At 41.0% G+C, this 21,940-nt stretch overlaps 2 protein-coding genes across 3 annotated transcripts; both read left to right on the plus strand.

The window, feature by feature from the left end:
- The first annotated feature begins 507 nt into the window (after positions 1-507).
- On the plus strand, positions 508-13,735 carry coq9 (coenzyme Q9 homolog (S. cerevisiae)). Of its 2 annotated transcripts, none has more exons than XM_085778287.1 (9): positions 508-593; positions 2,478-2,712; positions 3,280-3,415; positions 5,254-5,393; positions 9,993-10,077; positions 10,168-10,374; positions 12,691-12,846; positions 13,089-13,142; positions 13,384-13,735. In XM_085778287.1, the coding sequence occupies exons 1-9, from the start codon at positions 536-538 to the stop codon at positions 13,417-13,419; spliced, it is 1,107 nt and encodes a 368-aa protein (XP_085634413.1). In that variant the 5' UTR covers positions 508-535; the 3' UTR covers positions 13,420-13,735. The 2 variants fall into 2 exon arrangements, with proteins under 2 accessions (XP_085634413.1, XP_085634414.1); XM_085778288.1 differs by having other exon boundaries at positions 10,168-10,272.
- A 533-nt stretch (positions 13,736-14,268) lies between these two features.
- polr2c (RNA polymerase II subunit C) lies at positions 14,269-21,780 on the plus strand. The gene is made up of 9 exons (XM_085778289.1): positions 14,269-14,444; positions 15,423-15,472; positions 16,116-16,184; positions 16,306-16,358; positions 19,074-19,202; positions 19,285-19,336; positions 19,479-19,647; positions 19,770-19,844; positions 21,383-21,780. Exons 1-9 carry the CDS (start codon positions 14,359-14,361, stop codon positions 21,525-21,527), a joined length of 828 nt encoding a protein of 275 aa, XP_085634415.1. The 5' UTR covers positions 14,269-14,358; the 3' UTR covers positions 21,528-21,780.
- The last annotated feature ends 160 nt before the right edge of the window (positions 21,781-21,940 follow it).

Consider the following 21,940-nt stretch of genomic DNA (forward strand, 5'->3'; position numbering starts at 1 on the left):
TATACTTTTTATTTATATCATTGTCACTTACGTTGCAATATTTTTACACCTAGTCACTTTACCTATCAATACTTTTATATCAGGCCACCTTATATCCATATCCTCAGTAGCCTACTTGTTTTTGCACATTGCCTGGTTGAAGTTTGATTTGTTTTATTGTTTATTGTGTCTATCTTCTGACTGTTGAGTTGTGTTTGTGTTTTTGGGTTTTTTTTCTACTTCTTAACTTTGGCTGATGTAACAACTAAATTTCCCCGTTGTGGGATGAATAAAGTACATCTAATCTAATCTAATCTAACATAACAAATAAAAACACACACAAAGGAGGCCTTTTCTTTTCTTCTTCTCCTTCTCCTTTTATTTACACACTTTGCTTAAAGCGACTTCCCTTTGCGCTTTCTGTTTTGGCCTTATGTTATTGTAGCTAGCTTGCATGGATGCATTGCTAGCTTGATTGGTTTGTGTTTCTGAACGGAGTCGCGCTAAAGTGACGCAGCGGTGTCTATTAAAAGCGTCTCGGTGCAGCTGGACAAACATGGCGGCGCTGCTGAGAGGTCTCCGGGCTGGAAGGGTCCTTCGGGGGCTGGGCAGTGGTAAGAAACGGCCACCGACTCATTGAGGATGTTGTGTTTATCACGAAATATTCCTGCTCCGTCGCTTGTTTCCCCTTTGCAGTGACGTGAGGTTGAAAAGACCCAGTGTTACGTCGTGTCAAAGTCAACTGTCATTGGTGATCGTGAAGGACAGCACAGGGAAACATTATGTCGTCTGTAGCTTTTAGATACAAAGTATACGGGGGGTAACTCTTGGTTGACATGGTGCTGCGGTTTGTTGACCTCGATATTTAGAGACGGGTCGCATGGTAAACACGTTCCTGCGACTGGGGGGCGTTTTGTCTCTCTTGGCACTTGTTACGCAAGCTGTCAGTGTTTGTTTATGGGCAAACTAATAAGGTTTAGGTCAGCGGACAGTCTTGGAGTAAACCATCCTTCATGACTCTTCTAGTGCTGAGTTTTTATTGATTTTATCCACTGTTGATGATTTTGACTGTTAGGTTATATTGTAGGATGATACTGGTTGTGTTGGTGTTGGTGTACATTAATGTGGTGAACAAAATATTGCTCATCTACTATTCATCAGCACCACAAACTGCAGCCTCCACAGTAACCATGAAGTTTAATCTACATTTCATGAACCTTTATGAAGGATGTGTTGCAGGGCTGCATTTGTTTTAGCTCGGAGTTTCTAATAAATTGCTGCCAGAGTGTACAGCTTAAATTGTCTTGTATGAGCGCATGAAATGAGGAACACAGCTCTTTCATTTATATGCCACACAGCATTACAATTTGAATTCCCGGGCCGTGCATAAGGATTATAGACACAGACTCCATAGACTGACATTCAGGGTGAAGTCGTGTCTTCTAGAACATACTGATATGACCGAAGACTGTTTCCTTTGCACATTGTCACATGTAACTTTGAAATACTTTTGGTATTTACAAACTAATCTGTTTTGAAGAACAAACAAAACAAAACTGCTTACAGAAAAACTAAATCCGATCCACATGTAAACCTTTGCAAGTTTCACCAAAGACCACTAATATGAATGGCTCCATTTGTTGATTCAGTTTTGTTTTATGTCCGTGTTCACAGGCTTTGTAGCTGATTCTACAGACTGTTTATTCTCCATGTTTGTCAGTCAGTCAATAGGTTGTTTCAGAGTCATTGGGTTCTATAAACATGGAGCAATACACCAATCTATTAAAATTAAAATTGCACTTTATGAGGTACTTTAAAATCATACTCTCTACTACTTAAACTCAACTAAAAATCTGGCAGAACAACCTTTACCTGCACTGGAGTCATATTTGACCACCAGGAAGATCTGTGCTTCTACACCTCGGGGAAGGTGTATGTGAAGTCTTTACTTCTGAATGGAAAATAAAAGTTATGTAATGTTGGTAGTTCAGTGCAGAATTGCAGACATCAATATATTTTAAACATATTTAACATGTTTTATTGTAAATCATTCTCGATTTATTGAAATTAAAGCAGAAGTAAGCGGAATGTTTGTGTTAATATAAGTCTTAAGTAGTTATATCTTCCGACAGCAATCACTTCTATAGAGTGTTTGGTCTGAAACACGGGTCTGTCAGTCACTCTGCTCTGCTGTAAGCCGAGGAGAAAACTTTCCTTGTATCCTACAACCTTTATCCAATGAGGAGAGAGAACGGCATAAAGGGGCGGTCCTCTCTGTGTGTGCAGCCAAGGGATGCGCGTGAATGTGGTGACGTAGGGACGAGGACGGGGACTGCTAACTCCATCGGCTGACAAGAAGTTAGCCAAAACCACCGGATCGCTTACTTCTGTTTTAATATGTGTTGTCGAACTTGGGTATAATTAAGTTTCGGTTGAATGGTGTAACTTGGTTTCCTGTCTCAGGTCTTAGTAACTAAATGACATATCCTCCCCTCCAGTGGTGGCTGCACCAACAGCATCAACCCCCCAGAGCAGCAGCCTGAGACGCGGTTTTCACTGTGCAGCGCTGAGGCTGCAGGACGAATCCAAATCCGACAAACCTCCCTCCTCCTCATCCACAACCTACCATGAGCACTACCAGGGTCACGCTTCTGAACAGCACACAGCAGCCTCTTCCCAGGGAGACTCGTCATCTGACCCCGCGGCAGAGGAGGCTTCCAGGCCAAACACCAGGTGAGTGGAGATACCTTCAGAAACCAGGATATTTTTATGTGCCAATAGATATAAGTTATCGTGATGAGTTAAAGGGGACATATTATGCAAAACTCACCTTTTCATTGTTTTAGTATGTGTATTTGCGTATCCGGAGTGCCTCCTCACCCCTTAAACGTCAGTTTTGACAACTACGTCAATATTTTGTAAACTGCCATAGTAAGAAAATGTGCCGTTTTAATTTCACCTGGCTTATTACATCACAAGCCGGGTGATGTGAATATTCAAGACCTCGCTCCCATGGTTACCTCAGCTACCAGAGCGAAGATTCTAAACCGACCGTTTAGAGCAGGGCTGTGAAACTGGTGTGTAGAGAAGCCAGCTGTGCTCAATCTTTTGGTTTTTCTGACCAAAGCATAACATTACTTTTAGACATCAAGGTACCATGTCAAGAAGCAGAAATGAGCATAATATGACCCCTAATCCGTAACTGTCACAGTTTCCAAAATCCTGAATCAAAAGCAACTACGTCGACGTTCCTGTGCTGTGTTTATGCCGGTCCGTCACTGTTTTTGTGTCTTTGTAAAGTTACCAGGACCAGAGCGGAGAGCAGGGCGAAGAGTACGAGACAGAGGAGCAGCTTCAGGCTCGAATCTTGACTGCTGCTCTGGAGTTTGTCCCGCAACACGGCTGGTCGATGGAGGCCATCGCTGCAGGTGCTGAGGTGAGCTGCCATTCAAATTGTGGGGGGAAAGTTCATTGCATGAAATACCTTCAAGAGAGACAATTATAGGCATCACATTTTTTATTCAAATGTGTTTCATGGAGAGCCACAGACTTGAGACCACTTTTCAAAAACAGACCTTTTGAGAACTGGTGACATAAGAGGTTATAATGGCATCACATCACACATGATGTCAGAGGTTCTCACTAACCGAGGATGTAACTACGCGCCACATCTGCTATGTCTGCATCCACGATTTGTGAATGAGCCACATCTTCAATCCGGCATGAAAGGACTGTATTCTGACCTTAAATCTTTAATAATTTGTGAAGATAAAGACAAATTTCTAAATTGTGGACAAAGTTGTTGTTTTTTTTTACAGAATATCATGTACCAGGGTGGTTCACTCTTCAGTCTTTCACTTTTAAAGTTTTCGTGGGCAGATGTGCCTGCCTGGCCAGCTAAGAGCGCACACACATTAGCACACTTCCTCTGGTGGGGCCAACAGGCTTCCTGTTTACTCCCTCCACACATGTAGCCTACCACAAATTAAATTTACTGATGCAGCTCTGATTCAGACTTTCCAGACTCTCTACACTCGATGGAAACAGTTAGGATTGTACACACAAGAAAAGAGCTTGTGACAATGCGGAAAATGCATTTACTGTCTAATTTCGCTCTCTAAGTAATAGTGATTGGGGTTAAAGGCTTTTTGGGCCTGCATGTAGGGTTGCAAAATTTCCAGTAAATTTCCAGAAAATTTCCAGAAACTTTCCATGGGAAGTTAAGATGGGGTATTTTGGAAATATTCCAAATTGGAAACTTGCCATGGGAATTATGGGAATTTATGGGAATGAACTGGAAATTGGGGGTAATTTAAACAATGGATGGAAACAGTTAGGATTGTACACACAAGAAAAGAGCTTGTGACAATGCGGAAAATGCATTTACTGTCTAATTTCGCTCTCTAAGTAATAGTGATTGGGGTTAAAGGCTTTTTGGGCCTGCATGTAAGGTTGCAAAATTTCCAGTAAATTTCCAGAAAATTTCCAGAAACTTTCCATGGGAAGTTAAGATGGGGTATTTTGGAAATATTCCAAATTGGAATTTATGGAAATGAACTGGAAATTGGGGGTAATTTAAACAAACTGTATCATATCTAAACATAAATGTAAATATTTTGTTTTGTCATAAGCAGACATCCATACAAAATAATACAATTAAAAAAACATGATGTTTCAACAGATTTATTTGTGAGTAGAACTTTATCAAGTTTTAATTCTTGTATGAACAATCTTTTACTGAACAACAAAAACATGATGAATGTTGAGTAAAATATACCCCCCCCCAAAAAAAAATAAAAAAAATAAAGTAAGCAGTGTGCTGTGTGCATGTGATCGAGGAATGGCATAGATATTCAAGTGTACTTGCATTAAATCTGGTTGTTTTAGCCAAGATTATGCTACAATATATTTCCCCCAATTTGGTAAATGTCGGATTTATTCCCGTTAATTTCCATATATTCCCGTAAATTCCCATGGAAAGTTTCCAACTTTTAAAATTCCCGGAATTTTGCAACCCTACCTGCATGTGACCCCGCTGTACCGAACATAGCCACTACATTTGGCTCAAGCGTGTGTGTGTGTGTGTGTGTGTGTGTGTGTGTGTGTGTGTGTGTGTGTGTGTGTGTGTGTGTGTGTGTGTGTGTGTGTGTGTGGTGTGTGTGTGTGTGTGTGTGTGTGTGTGTGTGTGTGTGTGTGTGTGTGTGTGTGTGTGTGTGTGTGTGTGTGGTGTGTGTGTGTGTGTGTGTGTGTGTGTGTGTGTGTGTGTGTGTCCAGACACTGGGACTGTCCTCTGCTTCCTCTGGGATGTTCAACGGGGCTGGAGACTTGGTTCTACATTTCATCGCCCATTGCAACTCCCAGCTGACAGAGATCCTGGCTGATCAACACAAGCAGGTCCAGCTGGGCCAGGCTGAGTATGTACACACACACACTTGCAGTCTTCCACTGTTAAAGAGTATATTCCAGGATTTCTTATTGCCTTGCTTTAGGCAATCAAGATAAAAATAACAGTTTTTATTTATTTGAAGCGGAATGTTTGTGTAATATAAGTCTTAAATAGTTATATCTTCCGACAGCAATCACTTAACATAGAGTGTTTGGTCTGAAACACGGGTCTGTCAGTCACTCTGCTCTGCTGTAAGCCGAGGAGAAAACGTTCCTTGTATCCTACAACCTTTATCCAATGAGGAGAGAGAACGGCATAAAGGGGCAGTCCTCTCTGTGTGTGCAGCCAAGGGATGCGCGTGAATGTGGTGACGTAGGGACGAGGGCGGGGACTGCTAACTCCATCGGCTGGCAAGAAGTTAGCCAAAACCACTGGATCGCTTACTTCTGCTTTAAGCAGATTTTTATTAGGGTCCGGGCAGCTAACGCTACTGTGTCCAACCAGTGCCCTTTTTGTGGAGTGAGGGAGACGACGTTCCACATTTTTAGCGAGTGTGGCCGGCTCTCTGCGTTTTTTACTATATTGACAAGTGTTTTTAGCCTTTTTAATCAGACTTTTACAACTGCAGTGTTTATTTATGGGGCGGGATATAGAAAAGAAAATAGGGCAATGTGGCAGCTGTTGAATTTTATCGTGGGGGAGGCGAAAATGGCAATCTACATCTCCAGGAGAAATAAAATGGAAGACCAGGCAGGTGTAGAGGCGTCCACAGTGTGGCGCTCTAACGTCCGCTGTAGGATCAGACTGGAGTTCGCATTTTATAGATTGATGGGAGACCTGGGAAGCTTCTCTGATATTTGGTGTCACAACAATGTCCTGTGTGCTGTGTCAAACAATGAACTTGCTTTTACCAGTGTGCTGAAAACCTGACAGAGTATCTATTTAGTTATTTATTTATTTATTTATGGGTTGATTGATTGATTGATTTGGGGTTGTTTGTGTTTATGTATGTATGTGTGTATGTATGTGTGTTTATTGGTGTGGGTTGTAAATAAATAGATGAGTCTGTAGTTGGGTAGAAGGAACAGCTGATAATGTCCTGTGATTGGTAAATAAAGTGTGGTTGTAAAAATCAAAAAAAAAATCTTCTTCTTCTTCTTCTTCTTCTTCTTCTTCTTCTTCTTCTTCTTCTTCTTCTTCTTCTTCTTCTTCTTCTTCTTCTTCTTCTTCTTCTTCTTCTTCTTCTTCTTCTTCTTCTTCTTCTTCTTCTTCTTCTTCTTCTTCTTCTTCTTCTTCTTCTTCCAAGGAAGTCATACTTCCCATGGGCGAAAACTCACCAAACTCTGCAAAAACGTCCAAACCATAGACTGTAAAAAGAATGGACGTAGCGTCCGTGACGTCACCCATTGGTTTTGGGGAGTCGTTTTTGTGACTCAAATATGGCGGCCTGAACAGCGCCATGTTGGATTGGGTGGCCGAGAACCCGCCCACTGGCCTCGAAGCAGCTGTCCACGGAGCTGCTCGGACCTGTCACTCAACGTTTCCGCGCCCTGATTGGCCAGAATTTTAACCTCATAACAGTAAAACGGTAGAGTAAAAAAAAAATTCACCCCCCTCAGAGTGTGTGCGGGGGTAGAAACTATCGATTGAGGCGAAAAAACGTTGTGACACCAGGCTTTTAACATGTTTACTGAGGATGTAAAGTCGGCGATTTTAACACGGGGGTCTATGGGGAATGCTCCCTTCTGACACCAGCCCCCAGAGGAATCCGAGGGGATTGCAGTTTTTTGAACGCGGAAGTGAGCTTCACTTCTCAGACCGACAACTGCCCCCTTGGTCCAAACCCATGCCAGATTCACTCAACTCCAAGGATGAGGGCACAATAAGCGTTTAAATTTAAAAACTTACAAAATTCCTACCAAAAAAAAAAACAACGGTGGATGCTACAGTTTTGAAACTTCACCATGATGTCGCCCCAATACTGCTGAAACTTTTGTCCACTTACAAATTTTGAAGTCCATCACTCTGTTTTTTTCAACAACTGTAAAACTTTTAAAATGTATCTCCTCCCACAATTTTTGCTCAATTGTCACCAAACTTGCTAGAGAGCATCTCCAGACTGTCCTCCACAAAACTTGTTTCTCGGATTTTTGATTAAGCAAAAATTGAGCCTACAGTGCATGAAAACGTTTGACTGTAAACAGTACTGTAAACATATACCATCAAATTCTTGATAAATACATTTTCAATCTTTCTGAAAAAAAAAGAGAATATTCTGGAGTCATGGTTGATGAAGTTTGGCAAATATCAGAATTTTGTCTCAAAAACTGAATTTTTGAAAACATTTTGAATTCTGCTCTCATGGGAACAACTGGAGTCAATGTGAGAGTGACATTTTTAAACATCAGATTTTCTCTTATGAAGCAAAACACTTATTATTAAAAACAAATCACCAACATTTCCATGCTGTCTAGATGCAATTTATGTATTAACAGATTTTTGTTTAGATAACAGAATTTCTGACATTTTGACCATTTTTGAAATCTGCCTTTACAACAGCTGCCCGGACACTGACTCCCTGAGTCTATTTGACAAGACACACACCATGTCTCACTTCCAGATAATTAGCTCAGTGAGTTAAAGGACAATGGGCTCTTTGCACAACTCCAATACTTCCTGAACTTAGTGCTGCTCCTTCATTTCCTGTCTTACATTATTGGACAACCTGATTAATCCAGGTGTGTCTGACCATTGTGACTACTCAGACACACCTGGATTAATCAGGTTGTCCAATAATGTAAGACAGGAAATGAGGGAGCAGCACTAAGTTCAGGAAGTATTGGAGTTGTGCAAAGAGCCCATTCCAGGCGAATTCAACTCAGGGGTGTATTTTCCTTCAACTCAGGGGTGTATTTTCCTATTATTTTAGGTCTAAAAGAAGGAATCTGAAGATTTTCAGTTTAATCACTCCTGTTTTGCGGTAGTTGCGTCGGGTCCCCGCATCGCCACGGGAGCAATGAATGGGTGTGGATGTAAGTTCCGCTGTTTAGGCTGTTTACACCCCCCAAAGCCGCATTTTTTTTCCACAGACAGTGTCAGATGGCTACTCAAACATGCACCGAGAAGTTTATTTACTTCAAGCAAGCCGACATGTTTGTAAAACTAGATCTAATTCTCCCAGAGTCTCGCGCGAGACCCAGTTGCTGTGCGCGGTGTGTTCACATGCAGTGGGAAAAGCTCCCGTTTGTGTCATAAACACAGGAATATCAACTCTTGACTTGCTTCAAGTAAAAAAAACTTCTCGGCGCATGTTTGAGTAGCCACCTGACGCTGTCTGTGGAAAAAAATGTACACTTGAAGCAAGTCAAGAGTTGATATTCCTGTGTTTATGAAACAAACGGTAGCTCCCACTGCACCTGAAATACACCAGCACTGCAACTTCGGGCGAGACATGTTTTACAAACATGTCGGCTTGCTTGAAGTAAATAAACTTCTCGGTGCATGTTTGAGTAGCCATCTGACCCTGTCTGTGGAAAAAAAATGCGGCTTTGAGGGCTGTAAACAGCCATCCACTCCCATTCATTGCTGCCGTGGCGATGCGGGGACAGACACAACTACCGCAAAACAGGAGCAATTAAACTGAAAATCTTCAGATTCCTTCTTTTAGACCTAAAATGATAGGAAAATACACCCCTGAGTTGAATTCGCCTGGAATTGTCCTTTAAGCGCTGGTTTGTGGTGCGAGGGGATGTGGGTTCAAGACCCAGCAAGGGTGATGATGATAATGACACATCAACATGCCAGATGTCCTCATGGTGACATCACAGCAAGCCTCTAAATTAAAAAAACAAAACAAATAGCTTGGACCGGACCATGGGCGAAAGCTCACTAAATTTTGCACAAAGGTCCAGTGTCATCTTCTTCTTTCTACTTCCAAGGAAATCATACTTCCCATGGGTGAAAACTCACCAAACCTTACATAAATGTCCAACCCCATGCGAGATCCCATGTATTATCAGATTTTTGTTTAGATAACAGAATTTCTGACATTTTGACCGTTTTCGAAATCTGCCTTGACAACAGCTGCCCGGGCATTGACTCCCTGAGTCGATAAATGAGGCTACACAGCAGGTCTCACTACAAGCCAATTAGCTCAGCGAGTTAGGAGCTGGTTCTTGGTGTCAGAGATTGTGAGTTCGAGACCCAGCAAGGGTGATGATGATGATGATGACAGATCAAAATGTCAGATGTCCTCAACACGAAACACAAGACAGTGAATGGCTTACTCAATTTGTGAAGCCACTGTTGAACTGCCACTTGTCAATTAGCTCAGTGTGATAGACAACAGTCTTTGGTTCCAGAGGTTGTGAGTTCAATCCTCAACTGATGCAAATTGGACATTATGAGGTCAACTGTCCTATTTGTTGCTCAGAATTGCCTAAATTTGCCCAAAAGTAGCCCGGACCCAACCCATCGCTGCACAGCAGCTATAATTATTGATGTTTCCTATGAGTTCAGGACCATTCTCCTTTTTCTCATGTCCATCACCATTTACAGGCTGCTGTTTGAGCTCCAAAAAGAAAATTGCAAATCTCAGCATTTAGTTTTGAATGCCTTTGTGTTTCAGACCAAAGAAGACTGCAGACTTTCTAAGAGATGCTGTAGAGACCAGACTGCGGATGTACATCCCCTACCTTGAAACATGGCCACAGGTATAGTGTGCATGATGAGTCAAAAAAAAAAAGGACCAGGACCGTCGCAAGAACCATATTTGATCCTCACTATTGTCTCGGTGTGGTCAGGCGATGAGCATCCTGCTCCTCCCTCACAACATCCCAGACAGCCTGAAGCACCTGTCCAGCCTGGTGGACGACATCTGGTACTATGCTGGAGACCGATCCACAGATGTGAGTGGATCCTATCAACCTCGATCCCCTTCCTCCTCTGCTCACACCTTCTTGTCCCCCTTTCATCACCACCCACATAACATCCGGCCCGCCACCGTCCAGGTTACTTCCCCTCCCCCCACCTACAGCTGCTTACACCGTACAACAGAGCTCTTATCTTGTGTTTTGTATGTGTGCGTCTTATCGTAGCTCCAGTTGAAAGATAATCACGGCACAGCATGAAGCCAGAACAAAAATGAGTGATGAGTGATCCTTCAAAATCAATCCCCTCTCCGTTGATTGTCACTGCTGTTAAGATCGTATCTTGAAATAGTTAGTTGCATCCATGGAATCACAACTGTCTCTTTTCAGTCATATGTTACTTGAGTAGATACTTTTATACTGCAGGTGTGTGAAGTCCTGGCACCCCAGTAGCAATACGTTTTTACTTTAGTAAGTGTGCACAGTTTAGGTATGATGATGCACTCTGAAACATCTTTATGTAAAGAAATAGTTGATTTTGATATTATTGCTCTTCACCTAATACCTAACCTAACTCCTTTTGTGCTTTGAAAATCTGATCATAAATGATCCCTTACGTAATCTAATCTGCTCCTTGATAGTAACTTTAGTAGTGTTTGTCAGTGTGACATCTGCTTTAGAGACTGCTCACTAAATATTATTATCTTCTCTCCAGACACAGGCCCCAAAGATTCTCCGCTGAAACACTATTGTCAGTCTTGGTCCTCTTCTTTTAAAGGGATACGCCAAAAAAAGAAAATCGTGTCTTGCCTCACTCCTGAGTCCATGACAAGCAGATAGACACCATCCTTTCGACTGTGTGTGCAGTAACAAGGGAGATAGAGCCCGTATCGCCCGTAATTAGCTTAGCTCAAACGCTGGAAGTGTATCAGTGTTAGCCTGCCTCCTACCCGAGCCGAAATCAGCAGTCAGAAGCTGATTTTATTTTAGGCTAAACATTTTTAGGCGAGAAAGTAGCCGTTTAGATCAGCAGTGTGTCGTTAATTTGTCTAAATACCAGCTGTTTACAATTTTGTTCGGACGAACTCGGCGCTACTGAAGCTAGCCGTTGTGACCAACGCATTCCCAGTTACTTTCACAAAATAAAACACCCGTTGCCCTTTACATACAGAAAACCATGACGATAGAATTTGTGCTTTTACTTTGAAATAGGAAGCTAACCTACCCTCGATGTAGCTAGCTTGAACCAAAATAAACTGTCTTTGCTTGAACCCTCCGTTTTGACCGATCTGGTCCCGTTACCGGCATTTGACCGCTCAAGATGCCTTACCGGAGAGTTTTGTCAGCTCTGAGACGAAGATCGGCCCGCCGGTTTCCGTTTAGAGTTGCTGAAGAGTTTCTCTGATGACTTTAGGTGCAGGCTAACACTACCTATACACTTGCAGCGTTTGAGCTAAGCTAATTACGGGCTCTCTCTTGTTACTGCACGCACAGTCGAAAGGATGGTGTCTATCTGCTTGTCATGGACTCAGGAGTGAGGCAAGACATGAAAAAAAATGTTGGCATATCCCTTTAAATGACAACCTTCACTGAACAAATTGTAGTTTTTCTTTTTAATCAGATTTAGGATTGTGTCACGTGTCCTGTTGCAGATGTTTCTGTACATAATTCTTCTCCTTTATTTTCCCCTTTCTTTAAAGGGATAGTTCAACATTTTGGCAAATTGGCCCATTGCCATAATCGCTATAGTCATAGCAGTAGGTTCGTTACCTTTAATTGTCGGTGTAAGCTATTTTTAGCGGAGGAGCGGAGCGGCAGGCTGCTCAGAGCTACGCTATGGAGGCTAAGGGAATTTCTTGGTTTTCCTCATCAAACTCATCAAATACACAATCCAACAACTCCAAAAGGCTGTCGTGGACAAGTTGTGAGCTGCACAATCACCACGCTGTGAGATAATAACGGAACGTTACGAGACAGAGCTGTTTTAGAGGTAAATTCATGCAAAACCGCTGATGCGTGTTGCGTTCAGGGACAGTTTTTCAGCAGCAGTCTCTGTATTTACCCTGTATTTACCTCGAAAACGGCTCCGTTTCGTAACGTTCCATTATTATCTCATAGCGTGGTGAATGTGCAGGTCACAACTTGTCCATGAAAGCGTTTTGGAGTTTTGGGATTTTGTATTTGATGAGTTTGATGAGGGAAACCAAGAAATTCCTTTAGCCTCCATAGCATAGCTCTGAGCAGCCTGCCGCTCCGCTCCTCTGTTCTAAAAATAGCTTACACCGACAAATAAAGGTAACGAACCTACTGCTATGACTATAGCGATTATGGCAATGGGCCAATTTGCCAAAATGTTGAACTATCCCTTTAAATGTATTTGTGTGTTTTGTTTTATGTATGTGACACACTGTACTTATGATGAAGCACCCCCACCCCCCACCCCCTTTTCTCACACAGATGAACTGGTACACCAAAAGAGCGGCGCTGACAGGCATCTATAACACCACAGAGCTGGTGATGGTTCAGGATTCCTCTCCAGACTTTCAGGACACCTGGAACTTCCTTGACAACCGCATTCAGGATGCAGTCAACATGGCCGGCACTGCCAAACAGGTAGAGTGTAATAATGTCTATACTTGAAAAGTCACAGCCCACATCTGACCCCGTCTCAACATGGAGCGCACTTTTTATTCTATTGATAACAATCAAACATTCAGGATAGAAGTGAAAACAGAGGAGCCTCAAATTGATTTTTAGCTTGATGGGGAAAGATCACTTGTCGATTCACCATACTTCACCAGATGCAAAGGAACATGTCAAACTAAAAGATGCTTTTGTTCCACATTCTTCTCTAGGTGCAGTCGACTGGTGAAGCCGTTGTGCAGGGACTAATGGGAGCAGCTGTAACAGTAAGTATTTGGCTTAGTGATCTTTGTCATGATTTGTATTGTATGTATTCTTCTTTTCAAAACGACATTAACAAGAACACATTCATTTTTAACATTTGTACATGCAGTCCAGTAATGCCTGACAGCAGCATAACACCGTGGGGCTCCACATTTACCAAACTCAGATTGTTTAGAAAATATGTTAAGACATTTGAATGTTTATTGATACAAATGTGTCTCATGCAAGTGTTTTGTTTTACAGCTGAAGAATCTGACAGGAGTGAACCAGAGGCGATGATGTTCAAACCTCTCTCATTCACACTGATCCTGACAGAATGGCTTGTTTGTGTCATGAGCTGAAGATCAATTTATTTTTTTGCTTCTTTATGAAATCTGTTTGAAATTAATCTGAAAATTGAATAATGTTAATTCAGCAAGAGAAAACTATCGTTTGTCACAGGCCACAGGTCTCTCTTTGTGTTCACTGCCATTTTCGACATTTCACAATCCTGCGCGGATCGTTTTCTCTCTTTGTATAAAAGGACACACAGATCAGTCAGTTTGTAAATGGATTAAGTAAGACTTCAATAAAATAGTTATTATTGTATATTTAACATTTTGGGTTTGTCTTTTATTATCTGATTAAAGTGAAATGTGTGGTCCAAGGATTAAGGATCCAGAAAACCTCATTTGTTTTCTCAAGATAAGAAGATAATCAACAGACTGTCCCCTCTTTTTGAAAAAAAAAATCATCATGGTGGAGTAACAATGAAAACCTTGTAGTGTACACCTGAGAACTTGTCTTTGCAAATTCTCATTTGTCCAGGTCACCTATGCACTTACATCATGTAGACTTAACATCACCTACTTATATTAGACAACAATACTAATGGTATAGTAAAGTAAATACCGTACTTACAAGTAATAATACAATAAACACAGAGAGAAAGATGGAAAAAAAAAAGAAAAAACTTTAATGGAGAGGACCCTTATTTTAAAAAAGAAAAGTTCAAATAAAATCTAAGTTTGTGCTCTTATTTTGAAAGAGCCTCCCATGACCCGGATATCAAATGGAGACCCGCCTCCATGCTTCATTCTGACCAATCACTAATCGTATTTCCGTCTTCTGGCCAATCAGCAGGCGGTAAATACTTCCGTGAGGCCTTCAAGTCGGACAGCGGTAGTGTTGTGTGTGTCGAGTTTACAACGTTGTTGTCCGTCGTCTTTAACGCCAATAATGCCGTATGCTAACCAGCCCACGGTGAAAATCACAGAGCTGACGGACGAAAATGTCAAGTTCGTCATTGAAAACACCGATTTGGCGTAAGTACTCTTTATTTCTTTAGTCAAAGAGAGTCGGTGTGTGTGTGTGCAAGAAGGCAGCCATTATTCTCCTCAGGACCAAAACACACTGATGTCAGGAGACTGTTCACCCTAAGTAACAGTAGATAGATGATACCGGTCTGCAGAAAAAGTTAGTATTTGTTCGCTGTCGTGAAATGTGTGTGTTTACATCAAAGTTATCGGCATTTTAATAAAATCAGTTTACAATGGACGGTAATCCTGTTGGCCTAAACTCTTCTCCTAAACATACTTTTTTTGTTTGTTTGATTAGGGTAAAATGTGTCACAACTTTGTTGTGCATTGTTGGCCATAAGTGTTGTAAAGTAAGTAAGAGTAAGTGTAAAGGGACATATTTGTTTGGTACAAGTGCCAAAACAAAAACCACACCATCAATTTGATCATCTTTAAGTAAAAATGAAGAAAAAATAAAACTCACAGTGAAATCACATATGATGTATTTTGCATTTCGTCTTAGTAGAGTAGCCCACTGCAAACCCCTCTGCAATAAATGCAGAGTCTAGTCAGTGATTGTTATGACCCCCTGAGACAGTCAGAGGTTATTTTTCATATTTTTAACATTGTGTAAGAGTTATATTACCTCAGCCTTATTCCTACTTTAAAGTTGGATTCATCTTTAAAATAGGCTACAAACGTTGGCAGGACAGAAAAAATGTAAACACATTTTTTGTTTGAGTCAGGACTGGTTTTGAGATGATGTCGGTGTATCTGCCCAGCTCAGGAAGTTAAGGAAGGTTTATTTTACCTCTGCATACCTAATAAGTAATTAACAGACAATAACAAAAAATATTTGGCTTAGTATAACAGTGTTGATATCAGTGATCCTTACCTTATCAGATTGAAACCAGTGGTGGTACAGTGGTGTGATGTGAAACATTAATGGTCATTTCAGTATCAGTTCTGTGCTCATCTAAAAGCATCTGTCTTTCTCTTCTCCAGGGTTGCAAATTCTATCCGCCGTGTCTTCATGTCAGAAGTTGCCACTATAGGTAAAGTATAGCGTTTTTTGGTTTCATTAACTTGCACACATTGGGTAAGAGTCAAAAAGTCAACAATTTGTCATTGTCTAAACAGATTTGGAGGAAATTGGCCTCAGTTCAGTTCAGTGAGTTAGATGTTGAACAGGATGTTCCCTTGATTTAGATCATCTTGACTTGACACAAACAGCACAGACCTCACTAACATTTACTGTTCTGTTCCCATAATTCATGACAGTGTGACATCGAAGTAGCATCAATAGACCGTTTTCACTGTGGACAATTTGACATGTCATAGCAGGACAAGCATGGGTGGATTTAGTAATGTTAATAACAGCTGATATTGTGTGTGCTAGCTCATGGATGTGGCTTAACAAACATGAGTCAGTAGAGTTTGTTTCACCTCTGCTATGGAAAATGAAAATGTCCACCTTAAAATATCTATCCCCAAATTCTTAAACAGTTTGCAGCTGAATGGATTTTAGACATCATTAATTTTATTACCTGTATCTTTGCTCTTTGTCTAAATACTTTCTCTGTCCAGTCCAGCTGCTGTGCAGATGTTTTCCTCCTGCATGACTTCACTTGATGATCTGTATTAGTTTCTCCCAACACAAAAACTCTAACTGAATAACCTGCATGACTTTATTTACAGCAATCGATTGGATCCAGATCGATGCCAATTCCTCAGTTCTTCATGATGAGTTCATTGCCCACAGAGTCGGTATGTATTTGTGATAAGCCTCCAGTGTGACTGGGTGATAGTAATTTGATCTGGAGTTAAATATAACCTCAGAGGTCTGATGCATGTGAAGGTGACTGTCGCCTGTTTCCTGTGTTGTCAGGTCTCATTCCTCTCACCAGCGATGACATTGTGGACAAAATGCAGTATTCTAGGGTGAGTATACAGGTGTCCATCATTAATTAGGGAGCCCAGTAAGTCTTAAATGCATCACCATTAGCAGTGGAAGACTGATGATACTGAAACACAAGTGACACATGATACATTATATATGATTATGTTAAGAACAATGAGGTCTGAGTGACTATCAGACTTAACAGGATTTTTAAGTTCAGGGTGTTTGCTTTGATATAACTGACTTTTATCTCATACAGTAATGTCTGAAAATTCGTTTGAACCATTTTCCTTCTCTATATATGGTGTGATTTGATTTGATTTTTTAAAATATATAAATCCTCTAAAACCCTTTTGTTTTGTGTTATAATGTATCCTTGTCAAGGGCTGGAATTTGAATTTTTTGATATCCTAAATCATGGACTGGCAAAAAAACACTTTCTTCTTACTTGCAATATTTTTTATTGTTAAAAAAAGGGCCTTTTAACAATTAGATGAACAAAAAAAGGCTTGCGCACATCCAGAAGTGCAGCCAGGTGCTGAGTCCAGGGAGACGAGTATCAAAAACAAGAAAGGACTCGCAACACTGTAGGAGCTCCCAAATATGCAAATATTTATTAGAGGACTATAAAAAGGACAAGGTTTTGAGCAGTGCGCTCTTCGTCAGCCGTCAGGTCAGTTAAGACAAGTGCTTTCAGGTGTTCATTAAGTAGATACACAGGATCCACCCATGGGCGTGGGTGAGTGAAACACCACCGGTCTGACAGTAAGTGACGACATGGTCATTAAATCAACAATAAAAATACAGTGTAAAGTTATAGATAGACGCATGTTGGCCATTTTTAAATGAAAATAAGCAAACATATGCAAAATAATATGAATCTGGAAGAAAAATGACTTAAATAAACAAAACACACCTCTTATCTATTCCCACAAAAAAGAAGAAAAAGGAGAGGGGGATATATATATATATATATATATATATATATTAGGGCTGTCAAACGATTAATTTTTCTAATCGCGATTAATCGCATTTTTTCCATAGTTAACTCGCGATTAATCTCTATTAAAAATATTATATATGGCGCTTTGGACTTTCAACACTCCAAAGTGTTATAATCTCTAGACAAACAACTTTTAGACCAGACCTAGCAGGCCTACCTAATCATAACACATGATGCATGAAACTAACACAGAATTGAAACGAATTGCATCCAGTGGAAATTGCCCTTTACTTTGCTACGCCTCTGCCTGGCCATGTGCATTTGTTGACAACAGAAGCCGTCAAAAAATCAATACATCGCCACGTGCATTTGTTGACAACCGACGCAGTCAAAAAAATCAATACATGGCCATGTGCATTTGTTGACAACAAAGCCGTCAAAAAATGAATGGATGGAGCTGTGGATATATGTTAGACTGTGTATATTTGTGTAGCAACCAACTTGAAGGTGCCTTACCGCCACCTACTGGACTGGAGGTCCCACACTCCAGTCCTCCAGTCCAGCAGACAGAGGACAAAATGGGCCGCGATTAACCGCGATTAAAAAATTTAATCGCGTTAATTTTTTAATTAATCTAATCGCGATTAACGCGTTAACTCTGACAGCCCTAATATATATATATATATATATAGTACAGGCCAAAAGTTTGGACACACTCAATGCATTTCCTTTATTTTCATGACTATTTACATTGTAGATTCTCACTGAAATTCCACTAATGAACCCTGACAAGGCACACCTGTGAAGTGAAAACCATTTTCAGGTCAGGTTCACCTCTTGAAGCTCATCAAGAGAATGCCAAGAGTGTGCAAAGCAGTAATCAGAGCAAAGGGTGGCTACTTTGAAGAAACTAGAATTGGTGGGGGCAGAGATAGAGGAGCAGGAGGGGTCTGGGGTGCCCGGAGTAAAAGTATATAAATCAGCAAAGGGGTTCCCCTTCCCTGTGTAAGAAGGGAAAAAAAGTATCAGTACAGGAATAAACATATTCTATAAGCATACTGGCCCAAGCAATATTGAAAAACAAATACAGAAGAGTTATAGTGTGCTGGTAGGGCTACACAGAAGGTTTCTAAAAATATCATGTGGAGAGGGCCGTGAAAATACAGGAAACAATATCATATTAATTAAGACTCAAATGAGTGGAAAAATACAAATTAATAAACGTCTCAAAACAAATCGCAAAAAGAATATTTTAATTGTTATTCTGGGGTGAAGGAGTTCGGAGTCCTTTTAACAATTAAAAAGATATATTGCAAGTAAGAAGAAAGTGTGCGGGAGTTTCTTCGCCACTCCACATTGTTCTCCTCCTCAGATGCACCTTTCTGTCAACCGGTGTGCAAAATTGTTTCCACTGCAGATATCCTAAATCATAACACACTATTAAGTCTATGGTGGACTCCACCCAGAACAGACATCAGTTTATTGTAGGGAGTTGCTGTACCCTGATCACCTGTTCAGTACTGGATGAAATGTTGTTATGCCTCCACACCACAATAATGTTGCCTCATTCTCATGAACGCAGTATCTCAGTTCCACCTTGATCGGACTTCTTCAAATTTGACACAAAGTCTGAGAGACAAAGTCTGAGAGACAATCAACCAGCAGGAGGTGATTGTTGTGTTACAATTATTTTTTTAATCGCGCATACAAAGCCTTGTTTTGTATAAATTATGTGATATTATAGCGCAGCTCCTACAGAGGTTTTCTTAAATTGTAACTGTTGACTGAGGCTTTTCCTCCGCTCCTGCTGCAGGACTGTACCTGTGATGACTTCTGTCCAGAGTGTTCTGTGGAGTTGACCCTGGACGTTCGATGCACTGAAGATCAGACCCGTCACGTCACCTCACGTGACCTTTTGTCCAACAACCCCAGAGTCATCCCGGTGAGTGGTTTCTCAAATTTATTGAAGTTCTTGCGCAGAAGCAGAAGATGAAGCTGACAGTGTTTTTAATGCGGTTTTCCAGGTGACTTCCAGGAGTCGAGACAATGATCCCAATGACTACGTTGAACAAGACGGTGAGCATGAAGTCACCTGGAGAGATAAACATTGGTCTTAATCTTTTCCTGTGTTGTATTATTTGTGTTTCCATGGATTAATCCCACGTTGTAAAGTCTTACCTTCTCCTTACTCTCTCCATTTCCTCCTTCGCCAACACAGACATTTTGCTGGTGAAGCTTCGTAAAGGTCAGGAACTGCGACTCAGGGCGTACGCCAAGAAAGGTTTTGGTAAGGAGCACGCCAAGTGGAACCCAACAGCGGGGGTGTCCTTCGAGTACGACCCAGACAACGCACTGAGGCACACAGTGTACCCACGACCTGAGGAGTGGTATGTTATCTATTGTAGTATTACTCACCATAAGGGATAAATGAATAATGAGACAAATGAATCCCTCAAACAAACTTCTTGTGCATTTGCCCTGACAAATATGATGTCACTCTGGTTTCAAGGCCGAAGAGTGAATACTCAGAGATCGAGGAGGATGAGGTTCAGGCTCCATACGACCCCAACGGGAAACCAGAACGGTGAGGACACAACTTTCTTTACACAGGGGGAGGATTGAAGTTCAGCTCTGTATTATTTCAGCCCTTAATATTTGTATAAAAACAAATGCAAATTAAAACAAACTTTCAGAAAGACTCACACTGATACATTTCTGCAGTTATAATGATCACAATCATCTCAAGTCATTCACAGTTTTCCTGTCCTCGCCCTTGTTGTTTTAAATATATTTCTTCCATTCTGTTCAGACCCTTTGATATCCAACAATTAATATGGGCTTTATATATTATATATTGTAAATCATGACAATTGACAGCATATGAATTAATTAATGAATAGTGGGTTGGTAGATCATGATGATTCTCCACTTCTTTCTGCAGCATTGATTGAGTTTGTGTTTGTTTTTTTATGCGTTTCCCACAACACATCAACACACCATAATGTATGGTGGTAAGAGAGACCATTTGAATATATGTAGTGATATCTGGTGTAAACACTGTATAATTTTGTCCTCACATAAACTTACATGTGTGTGGCTTCCAAAAAAGCCCATGTTCATTTATAGCAACTCGGTTCTTGTTTTTTGATTTGACTGTTTCCAAACATCATATACTTAGTCCTGCTTAAAGGGATACGCCAACATTTTTTTTCTTCGTGTCTTGCCTCACTCCCGAGTCCATGACAAGCAGATAGACACCATCCTTTCGACTGTGCATGCAGTAACAAGGGAGATAGAGCCATATCGCCCGTAATTAGCTTAGCTCAAACGCTGGAAGTGTATAGGTAGTGTTAGCCTGCCTCCTACCCGACCTGAAATCAGCAGTCAGAAGCTGATTTCATTTTAGCTCTAAACTCTGTAAATATATCACTTTATCAATATTTCAAACATTTTTAGGCGAGAAAGTTGCCGTTTAGATCAGCAGTGTGTAGTTAATTTGTCTAAATACCAGCTGTTTCCAATTTTGTTCGTACAAACTTGGCACTACTCAAGCTAGCCGTTGTGACCAACGTGCTTCCAGTTACTTTCACAAAATAAAACATCCGTTGCCCTTTACATACAGAAAACCATGACGATAGAATTTGTGCTTTTACTTTGAAATAGGAAGCTAACCTACCCTTGATGTAGCTAGCTTGAACCAAAATAAACTGTCTTTGCTTGAACCCCTTTGACCGATCTCGTCCCGTTACTGGTATTTGACCGCTCAAGATGCCTTACCGGAGAGTTTTGTCAGCTCTGAGACGAAGATCGGCCCGCCGGTTTCCATTTAGAGTTGCTGAAGAGTTTCTCTGATGTCTTTAGGTGGAGGCAGGCTAACACTACCTATACACTTCCAGCATTTGAGCTAAGCTAATTATGGGCGATACGGGCTCTGTCTCCCTTGTTACTGCACGCACAGTCGAAAGGATGGTGTCTATCTGCTTGTCATGGACTTGGGAGTGAGGCAAGACACGTAAAAAAAAAAAAAAGTTGGCGAATCCCTTTAAAATAACTCAGAAGTACAGCACGAAATGCAAACACCTAGAACATGACTCATCCACGGCTCGTTTCTCCCCCTTCCAGGTTCTATTATAACGTGGAGTCCTGTGGCTCCCTGCGACCGGAGACCATCGTCATGTCGGCGCTGGCCGTCCTAAAGAAGAAGCTTAGTGACCTGCAGACTCAGCTGAGCCACGAGATCCAGAGCGACGTGCTCACCATCAACTGAGGGCGTCTTACTGTTGGACCGGGACTTACCTCACACAGCTTTGTAAAGATCAGAGCGGCTGACTTTGGGATCACTGTTGGTCTCATGGCACACGTCTCAATACTGTTAATGGATTTCTTGGATTATTCAGCAGCAGTGATTGTGACGTGCTGAGGAGGCAGAACACGTTCAGTGGGAGTTTGTCTCAGAATTATGCTAATTTAGTTTTGTCGCTATCAGTGTAAATGTTCTCTTTTAATAAATCTGTTTTTGAACAATCAGGTGGTCATCACGCATTGTAATTTCTCAGGGTGTTTACTTTTGATTTATATGCACTGATTATAAAGCTATGGAAAAGGGGAGGATATACAGTGTATATATATACTGTATATAAAGTATATATTTTGTTTTGTTGAGTAAAAAAACTCCCATTT

This window comes from Trachurus japonicus, chromosome 6 (assembly GCF_045865225.1).
Source record: "Trachurus japonicus isolate A0001 chromosome 6, Traja_1.0".
Taxonomy (NCBI): domain Eukaryota; kingdom Metazoa; phylum Chordata; class Actinopteri; order Carangiformes; family Carangidae; genus Trachurus; species Trachurus japonicus.